Source organism: Arachis ipaensis, chromosome B02 (genome assembly GCF_000816755.2).
Source record: "Arachis ipaensis cultivar K30076 chromosome B02, Araip1.1, whole genome shotgun sequence".
Taxonomy (NCBI): domain Eukaryota; kingdom Viridiplantae; phylum Streptophyta; class Magnoliopsida; order Fabales; family Fabaceae; genus Arachis; species Arachis ipaensis.
The window spans coordinates 51,589,449-51,600,035 of record NC_029786.2 but is presented as its reverse complement, the minus strand read 5'-3'; the positions used below and the strand labels follow the sequence as shown (position 1 = coordinate 51,600,035).

The 10,587-nt window shown below is 36.0% G+C and overlaps 1 protein-coding gene and 1 long non-coding RNA gene across 3 annotated transcripts in view; one reads left to right on the top strand and one right to left on the bottom strand.

The window, feature by feature from the left end:
* Positions 1 to 10,587, bottom strand: part of LOC107625295 (pentatricopeptide repeat-containing protein At5g04810, chloroplastic) — a gene marked incomplete at its 3' end in the record, with an annotated part of 12,468 nt that continues 1,881 nt past the window's right edge. The window contains 9 exon segments of one of the 2 annotated variants that reach the window (XM_021115819.1): positions 1 to 407; positions 741 to 870; positions 1,050 to 1,345; positions 2,015 to 2,443; positions 3,396 to 3,455; positions 6,496 to 6,649; positions 7,330 to 7,416; positions 8,293 to 8,433; positions 8,999 to 9,126. In XM_021115819.1, coding sequence (XP_020971478.1) covers positions 1 to 407; positions 741 to 870; positions 1,050 to 1,345; positions 2,015 to 2,443; positions 3,396 to 3,455; positions 6,496 to 6,649; positions 7,330 to 7,416; positions 8,293 to 8,433; positions 8,999 to 9,126 — 1,832 coding nt within the window. 2 annotated transcript variants of the gene reach the window in all.
* LOC107625296 lies at positions 4,589 to 9,545 on the top strand. Its single transcript, XR_001617170.2, has 4 exons — positions 4,589 to 4,695; positions 4,800 to 4,865; positions 8,134 to 8,137; positions 9,532 to 9,545. It is a non-coding gene; the product is annotated as an uncharacterized LOC107625296 (long non-coding RNA).

Genomic DNA, 10,587 nt, shown 5'->3' with positions numbered 1-10,587 from the left:
CAATTGATATCAAGAACATGATGGGAGGTCCAATCTGGAGGGAAGGTCTTTTCAAGGGCCTCTGTTAATTCCCCTCCTGTCCTCTCAATCTTTCGTAAACATCTCGACCAGTGGACTGCAGTTCCCATATCTACGGTTATCTCCGACTCTATCATCTCTCTACATATAGACAAGAGTCCCTTGTAAATGTATTCTTGAGCAAAGGTGGCTCTCGATAGCAGTGATGTCATAAGACAATGGTACACTGCTTTGTCTGGCTTCAATCCGGCCATCTTCATCTCTTCAAAGCATCTCAAAGCCTTTTCGGGGAAAGAGGCACGTGCCCATCCATGTATTAGGGTAGTGTAGGTTTTGAGATTTGGTTTTATGCCAGATGTTTCCATTTCTTGAACAACCTGTGTGGCTTTCTGGAGGGAAAATAAAAATATGATTAGATGATATTAATCAAGTAGTCCTTAGACAAGAATCTTAATCCCATTCCTATCTGTTAGATTGTGACAAAGATGCAAGACATGATACAATTATGCCCTTACTTTCACCTCACTCAAGGCAAAGATTAAGAAGGCCAGGGGCAACTTAGACTCCCACGCAGTGGGATCTAGGAAGGATACATGTACAGCAGCCTCACCTCAGACCACTCGTCACTTTTCAGAACATTTTCTCTTTGCTAAAGCACTCAACTTTCGTTTTTTTTTTTTTTTTTCAATAATCGAAAAGTATATCCTCGGAAAACCTCATACCTGCACATCACCAGCTTTACAGCAAGCATTTATAAAAGATGTGTAAGTATGGATGTCAGGTTGCACTCCTTCATCTCTCATTTGTTGTATCAGGTCTGCTGCCTCCCAAACATCGCCTCTCCGAGCCCATCTAAAACAGTAAACTAGGTTACTAACGTAAAAAGCAGGTCCGCCAAATGACAATATTATTGGTAAGTCCAATAGTAAGCAAATGGAAAGTTTATTGAGAAAAATATAGCTTGATTACGAAAATATATAACAAGCATTGGATAAAAGTTAACACTTGTGCTAGAAGAAAATTATTCATACCCATCAATTAGTATGTTATAGACAAAAGTATTTCTAGGAATCTTCTTTGCACTCATTTCTTTTGTGACTGCTAGGGCACTCTGCATTCGGCCTGACTTACAACATGCCTTCAACAATGCCTCATAAGTATATACATCAATCTCCAAGCCCTCATTCTTCAATTTTGTGAAGTACTGAAAGGCCTTTTCAGTATCACCCAGTGAAGCATAACCATGCATAAGAGTTGTATAGGTATGCTCATTTGGGTTAACGCCTGCCAAATTCATTTCATCCAATATCCCTATAGCCTTTTCCATCTACAAGATACACGACATAAATTGCAGAAAGTGTTGGATATAGATGCTAAATGAGACCTGTAACAAATTATAACATATCTAAATGGAGACAGTTTTCTTCTATGATGAAATACTATGGTTCCAACTCTTAAAATGCATGCATATCAGTCAAATAAGAAAGAGGAAATGTAATAGACTGAAAAGGAAAAATAAAAATGAAGGGAAAAGAAAAAAAAATGAAAAATTAGTTCATAGAGTGAAAAATGTTCAACTGGCACCAACTGTTCCTCAACTAAAGTAAACTAGGCAATAATTAATCGACATAGATAGTAAATAAAAATAATTGCCAGCAACTTTTCATTAATGTTAGAAATGAGTATGTGTCAATGCACAAGTGGCTGTGTCAACAGACGAATTTCGGCTGACTCTGTCAGAGTAGAAAAGGATTTTTCTGTTTGCTGTTTTTTAGGCTTTTTTCAGTACAATGGCAAATATACATGCCTATTTGTTATCGTACTATAACATATGCTTTTAGATCATAATTTTACAAAAAAACACACACCAGGTGTTATTCATTTTTTGTTTCTTGACACTCAAAACAATCAACAAATAAAAGAACCTAGGGAAAAGTAGTAAGAACCAAGTCATGTCATTTGTGTTTTATCAACAATTGTTTGCCAACCATCTTACCTGACGCTTCTCAACAAGGCCAAGAATAAGAGCATTATAAGTGTGTACAGTGGGGATGCAGCCACTCCTCCTCATCATATCGAAAATCTCCAGGGCTCTCCTCATCTCCCCGGCTCTTGCAAAGCCATGTATAATGGGTAAAAATGTGCGGGTTGTTGGTCTATGCCTCTCCCTTTGCATTTGCTTAATGATAGTAATGGCACGATCCATATTACCCATCCCACAAAAGGCTTTTACAATGTTGTTATACAAAACAACATCAGGTTTCAAACCATCTTTAGTAAGGTCTTCGAAAACAGCAAATGCATTAGCCCAATCTTTTAACTTCAAGAATCCATTGATCAGCATAGAGTACGTCTTCATGTTATGTTTTATGCCAGCCATTTTCATCATTTTGCTAATCTCCAATGCTTTAGAAACTTTTCCTATCTGAAAAAGAAAAAAAAAGGATGAAGAGATTTTATGTGAGACAGAAAGCCAAATTACATCACTTGGATATAAATTTGTTGGCCGAAAACAGCCCAATTAACTCAACCTATATAGTACACACAGTTACGCCTAGATATACAGCACTACTATGGAGTCACAAAGTCTATTATTAAACAGCAACAAAAAATATTAAAAAAGAAAAAGACGAAAGAAAAACAAAAGGATGAAAAAAGAGCTGCATGTCATGTGGCACAAACATAAGGCCTGGCACCATTACACTGAAGGAAGAACTCTTGTGAATCACATGATTTGTTCATGCAATCTCTCACATAACAGATTGAAACACAAGTTACATTTTTCTTTTCATGTCTTTTGTTATTATTATTATTATTATTATTATTATTATTATTATTATTATTATTATTATTATTATGACAAAGGAGGAATTTCATTAAGAGGAGGAATAAGATGTTAGGGACTTGGGTATTATGGGATGCTTGATGTTGTATTTAAGGAAAGTGGTTATCTATAGAGCATAGCTTTCCATTCTCTCAACATGTCGGAGAAGAAAAGTTACCAGTAAAAATCATGAGCCTTACACCAAATACATACTAAGCATCTAATTCTACCCCATAAAATATGCTTGTCAGAATATCTATCACTCTAGGTGTGTGCATCACGCTCTAACAGAATACTCCAAATAGTGGTGCAAACTGCACAGTACCACAATTTTTGCCTCTTTTCTACTACCAAGCCCAACAAACCTAGTCAACACAAGTTACATTTAACACCTTCAATTAACATTCCGTCTTTTATTGGTACTACCCACATGATAAGAAGTTCCAATAAACTGTTTGCAAGAAAGCTACCTTTGCAAGAAAACCAAGCAGTAGTATTTGTAAGCAAGATTTATAACAGAAGATTATGTTGTAATCCATGAAATATGTCTTACCTTGGTGTAAAGATTTATGAGACAGCCAAAGGTGATAACTGAGGGAGAGAAACCACATTCCTTCATCAAAAAAAAAAGGAAGTTACAGTCTCATTCAATATTTCATGTCGAATTCGCATAAAAAAGCTAAAATTACGATATTGATAGGGATATCTCAGAATTAGAAATGTCCCAGACTTAGGATACTGTTGAGTCTCTCAAATACTCAACAACAGGAGGGTTTTGGGGTTATTGCCTCTCAAAGTGCCATATCCGTTGTACTGCTTGCAATTCCAGGGGTTGATTCCAGAAATTCTCTTCAGTATTTGTTCTTCCTAGTTCTATTATTATCCATGGATGATCAAGTTATGAACAGTGTACAGATCTTCCATCATAATGGGACATCAAATAATATGAGGATGGGAAATTTCATGAGATTGTCCAAATATAGTTCTAAAGGAATTATAGGAAGAGATGTTGTAAGATAAATTTAATAAGAGTTTCAACTAGAAAGAGAAAAAAAAGGGAAAAAAAAGTTACGGAAACTTCATGCCCTTGAGGATAATTATGAGTAAATACCCATAGTCGTCCCTGAGATTTGCACAAATACTCAATATAATCCTCAAGATTTTGATTTCCCCATTGTAGTCCTCTAGATAGAGCTCCGAGTACTCATAGTGGTCCCTAAGCATATTTCTGCTGATGAGTCATCACCGGAACGCTTACGTGGCGTCGTTTTGCCAGACTGGAGCTGAGCTGGCTCATTTTTAATTTATACCCACATTGGTCCCTCGCAGTTGGTGTTATTGTACAAAGCCCCGCTCCTGCACGCTTCGCTCTCCCTCTTCCTCGCGTTCTTCATCGCATTCTTCAGGCTCCCAATTCTCTTCCTTTACGCTCTCCAAACCTACATCCACCCCGATGCCCAACCCTCCACCTCCAACGGCCTTCTTGCTGCCATTCGCCACCCTAGCGCCCCCAAAGGCCCTGCTCCCGACCTCAGAAAGCGCCCCAAGAATAAGGACAAGCTTGATTTCGACTAGAAGAATGCCCAGATCTTCAGGCTCAGGCTCAACCATGCTCACCTGTGCATAATCACTACTTGTGCCTTGTGGATTATGGTACATTGGTAGTGGTGTATTGTGTGTGTGATATGGGAGGAACTTTGTTCTTCTGGTGTTTTGCTTCTGATGCTTTTGCTTTGTGTATTGTCACTTCGTCAGCATGGAAGAGGCAAAGAAGAACATGTATGCCTTTAGCACCACCACCTACACAGGATTCCAGTGCACTGTTAACGAAGCAACATCTGAGAAATTCAAGGGTAATGTTTTACAATTCGTGCAGTTGTCTTTGTGGCCTTGTGTCGTTACTTGGTAAAACGTTTTTGGATCTTCTTGGTCTAATTTATGATTGTTCCTCTTGTAGGGTTGCCTGGTGTTCTTTGGGTGCTGCCAGACTCGTATATAGATGTTAAAAACAAAGACTATGGAGGTTAAATTTGTTCATGGAAGAGGCACACAAGCTATTCGACGAAATGCCCGAACAAACTGTTGTTTCATGGATGACTTTGATATCTGCTTAGAAGCTCTCGATTTGTTTGACTCCATGAAAGTTATGGGTCCAAAACCAAACTATATAACAATGCTTGGGGTTCTATTTGCATGTAGTCATGCAGGGCTGGTAAATGAAGGCTGAAACTACTTTCGGTCTATGAAGAATCTTTATGAGATAGATCTTGAAACAGAGCACTATAGTTGCATGCTTGATCTACTTGGAAGAGCTGGGAAGCTTGATGACATGGTTAAGCTAATTCAGGAGATGAATTGTGAGCCAGATGTTGTAGCATGGAGGACTCTGCTTTATGCTTGCAGAGCCCACTGGAATGTGGATTTAACCACATATACTGCTAAAGAGCTTCTAAAGTTAGATAGAAATTTTGCGGCTTGTTTTAATTCGTAACTCCTGCATCCATACAAAGTAGATGGCACTATGAATTCCCTCAACCAGTTTTTAGTTCCCACAAAGACCAAAGAAAGGGTGCATGGTTGTTGCTATCTCTTAAAAAGCCTAAGATGTTGTATAGGCTTGTATATGCAATTATGCATGCTATGTTTGAGCTGTGACTTTTTAATGGCATTCTAGAAGCCTATTATTTCCTATGGTATTGTTGAATTGATGATTTCCATGGTAATAATTGAGAGTAGCTTGAATTATCTTAGGCAAGTGGGTGGGATAGTGTGGCAGGTTGCGGGCACAGGTTGTGGTCCTGATTTTCTTAGAAAGAACTTAAAGAGTTATTATTATTTTACCTTTAGCTTGGCTTCCCTATCTCAATGGTGATTGTCTCGAGATAATTATTTCTGTAGTACCTCTTCATGTATGTTCTTTCTGCTTTTGTAGAATTTTCACCCTGCAACTTGATGTATCAATTTTTGTTTCACTTGTTTCAGGAAACCATTGATTAGGTTGGGTACCAATATGCCTGCAAGAGCAGAGCGCATGGCCCGGCGGAGTGATTTCGATTAATACACAACCGTCGGAATCCGCCATTTGACCCCTTATCGCAATGGAGAGACTAGCGATGTTGTTCTATATTTTGGGATTATTGACATCTTGCAAGAATATGATATCAACAAGAAGCTGGAGCATGCGATGAAGAGATCGATGACCAAGAAGAAGAGATGAAGTTTACGAAAATTTGGGAATTTAGGGTTAGATATAAAGGGAGGGACCAACATGGGTACAAATTGGAAATTAGCTAGCTCAGATAGCCATTGAACCCCTCCAGCGTGGTAAACAGAGGCCACGTCAGCGCTCCGGTGATGATTCATCACCAGAAATATGCCCAGGGACCACTTTGAGTGCTCGGAGTTCTATCTGAAGGACTAAAATGGGGAAATCGGGATTTTGAGGATTACATTGAGTATTTGCGCGAATCTCAGGGACGACTATGGGTATTTACTCGGATAATTATACCAATCATATCATTTGGATATGATATTCATGAGTGGCACATTGTCTTTTCAAGAAGTATCAATGTTGAAGGCACATAGCATAGGTGAAGTACCAAGTCTCACATCCTATCATCATAAAGATACCAATGGCCAATAATAAGCTATACCTTTAGTCTGTCAAACACGACCAAGCATTTTTTTTCATTGCCAACCATTGTATACCCATCCATCATGGTATGATATATGTCGATGCGAGCATCAATGCCCTGTTCTTCCATTTCCCTCACGAAGTCTTCAGCTCGATCCATATTGCCACTTTGACTGAAGAAATTAAATAAAAATGACCATCATTAGCCATAAAGTATATTAGTAAACTTTCAAACATGAAATCTATGCAACAATAATTACCAAGACCGAAACATAGCAATAACTGCACAATAGATTAATTCATCAGTTTATAACTGGTATGGTTAACCATATACTGATTTAGTTAACCACTTGACTTAAATGTTTCAATCTTGCCAAAATTAAAATTAAATTAAAATTTTATTTTGTATTTAAGAGGTGCAAACTTTATATATATGGGGATCCATTGACAACAGGTACAAGTCACATTACACTTACACCATTGAATAACTTCTTATAAATTTTGAATTTCGTCAATCCAACCATTGAGTTAAAACATTTCAACATATAGATCAAATGTATAATTCATAACATTTGGAAGTGAATTGCTATTTCATTATACCACTATTTTGAAATACAATACTTTAAAAAATGTAAGTGAATGTCAAGTATTAGATTACATACCTATTACTGCCCAAATTTTACAAAATTTTCTATTCATGATTATTAGGATAATATAAAGTAATTCAATGGTTAGATTGACGAAATCTACTTATGATGTATAATTCTCTATGCTGATGTAGCACTCTACATGTGAGAATGTTATACAGCCATGCATATAAGAGTCAGCCCATAAAATTAATCAAAATGCTCACCAGTGTGCATAAATTATGTTCCCATAAATGATGGCATTTAAAGATGAAAGCCTCTCTTTGGCCTCCTTAAACCAGTGATCTGCAGCACTTCCAAAACAACATCAAATAGTATTATTTGTACAAAACAAAATCAATTGCTCTTTATTCACTCAGGTAAGAAAAGCCTGTAAAATTTTCCCAGACCCAAATGAAACTAAACTATACCACTACCTCAAAGAAAGAGACAAAAAAAAATAAGCCAAAAAAACAGAAAAGCTATTTAAATATGAATCATAAAGAACAAATAATCAAGCTCACCTAAGTTAAACCAGTTATATAAATGTAGAAACATACCAAAACCATCCAATGCAATATACTACGTAGGGTTGGCAAGTGGGAATACCAGCTCCAATAACTGATGGAAAATGGGTGTTTTTGTCCATATAGCTAGTGAACTACGACTTGCTTCAACAGAAAAACAACTACTTTCGCTTCATATTATATTTGACATTAAAAATTATGTTAATACGTGATGTAGCATTGGTAAATTCTAATGTGGCTATGAAACTTTGGCAACACTTAAAAAGTGTAGCTAAAATAATGTCACACTTTTTTACTAGGGCAAAACTTATTAATTTGATCTCACTTTTCAATTTTCATTTATGTTTTCAAATTAAAAAGTATTGGCGAAATAGTAATAAAGTGTGACCTTAATTTTAGCTACACTTGCCAGACCAAGTTATTAAATTAGACTTCAAAACAATACAACCTTGGCATGTGAGGTGTCCATGCATCAAGATAAAAGATTTGTGAATAAGGGACAAGGTGAGTGTTAGAGGGGAAAAGAAAACATGTTATTTCACCCGAAAACATAAACTTTAAGAAAGCTGTCCTTAGGCAAATAAATAAATAACAACCATCAACAAAGGAGTTACTTTTTGATAAAAGATAGAGTAACAAGGAAGCGTTATCTGGTTTACTTACTCAGCATTGCCTACTTTAGCAAATCCCCCCACAATTATACTGTATGTCACTAAGCTCATTTCAATGCCCTCTTCCTTCATCTTTCTTACACAAAGTAAAGCCTCTTCCATGTCTCTTCCAACTGCATATGCATGAATAAGACTGCAAAGATTTAACACATTGTAAGTCAGAAGGAAAATAATCAGAGTGAATTTTCATTTGTAACATAGAAGGAATTTTATTTAAAGGAAACAGGGATTTCGCAAGGGCAAAGATATCCACCTAAAACCAACCAAATTGACAAAACATGGAAATGAATTATACTACACACAAAAAAAGTGGGATGAGAAAAGAAAAAATCTTGCACGAATAACAACTAAATGCCCTAAAAGGACCCATATGGTGAATACCGAAGAGAGTATAATCACGTTGTAAAACAGCATCATATCTGCATAGGGGGAACAGAGAAAAAGGAAAAGAAGAAAGGGGGGGGGGATCCCAGCAGATTTGAAAAGCTTTGCAGCTAATATAACAGACTCTCGACAGTAAAACTGGTAATATTTCTGAAACGTTTAACTCTTCCTAGAATCAGCATGCTCATTCCCAAAAAGATAACACGTCAATAAACAAAATTTTGCATCAACTTAAAGTTCAAAAACAAAAATAGAAGTAGATGAATAAAATTACAAGAGCCCTAGTACACTAGATCTTATATAAAAGAATTTACCTACTATATACATGAGAAGATGGTTCAATTCCTCTGGCTCGCATACTCTCAAATGTTTGACGTGCATGATGCATGTCCCCTCGCCTCGCATAAAATTTAACCATCAAGCCATATTCTTTTCTAGCTGGCTGAAATAATTAAGGGCAATAAAATGAAACCAAGAACAATTGCTCTTCACGTAAAAAAGATATTTAACAGATAAAAATGATACTCGTAGATACACATTAAATATTTTTAATTGCAACTATCTATATATATGACAAACAACATAATACTATCTTGATCTTTTTCATTTCCTAGAGATGGTATTAGCAAATAGAAAATATAGAATGGGGAGAGGGTGAGAAAGTCTAATTTATTCAAATATATCATCAGATAATGCTAATAAAATATCCAAACCAAGAAATTTAACACATAGAAGTCTTTTACTTATAAAAGCCCATGCTTGACCAACCACATTAGTCAGCATTAGATGCTGAGATAAACTACATGTCTACATGCATCATCATTAGTCATATTTAAGGGAGAATAAGCAAATACATACATTACTAAAACAGAGGAATGAACAGCAGTGCACCAAATATAGATAAAAGGAAACTTCACCTGTTAGAAGAAGTTAAAATCTCCTACTTTTAATTCAAGGCAGAAAATGATTCTTTTATAAATAACAATGAACAAAGAATAGAAGTCGAATACAGATTAATATAAATCCAATACCAGAATACCAACTTTGATTCAAAACATATCTTATTCTCTTACATACAAATTTATTCATATTAGAAGAACTGTACTAAGATAGTGAATGGAAGAATACAATGATTAGAACAAAAAGTTCTCTTTACAAGAACAAGAATTAACAAAAAAGGGGAAAAATCAATAAAGCAAGGCCTTCTACTCCCTTAACATATTTGAGAGAAAAACACTCTTAAAAGAAGCATAACCTTTACACCAAAGGAGGCCAAACACCTAATTTTATCCAAGAGACAAATGGGCTAGACGATAAAAAGACCCAAAAAGACAATCAATTCCAAGGACTCTCTGTTGCTTAGATTTCAAATACTGTTTTGAAAAAAAAAAGAGAGAGAAAGTGGAAATCTCAATTAATATGTGGAATGGAATATCAAACACTAAAAAATTTGGACTGGATAAATGTGTAAAGAGAAAATATTTCTCGAATTCAAACTACCAAGACCCTCTATATCCCCATCATTATGTCTAGTTTGGCATAGTTTCCAATGCCTTCTTGCTTTATTTTCCTGTCTTCTTCTCTTTTATAAAGAAGAATATAACTGAAGGAGTATAAGATCAAAAATCAGTCAAAAGAAGAGCTATTAACTATAAAGCATCAGTATCCAATCTCTTCACATGTTTGACAAGGAACATCCTCTAAAAAAATCATGAGCTTCACACCAAATAGATCCCAAACGTCTAAGCCTATCCTATATAACTTGTTTGTTAGAAAATCTGCCACTGAGTGTGTGCAAATTGCACTCCAGCCAAATTTCCCATGAACTTTTCAAACCCCAAACACATTGAAGGTTGCGAATTAACACTTTCCATCATACAAACAGCAAGTAACTCTTCCTACC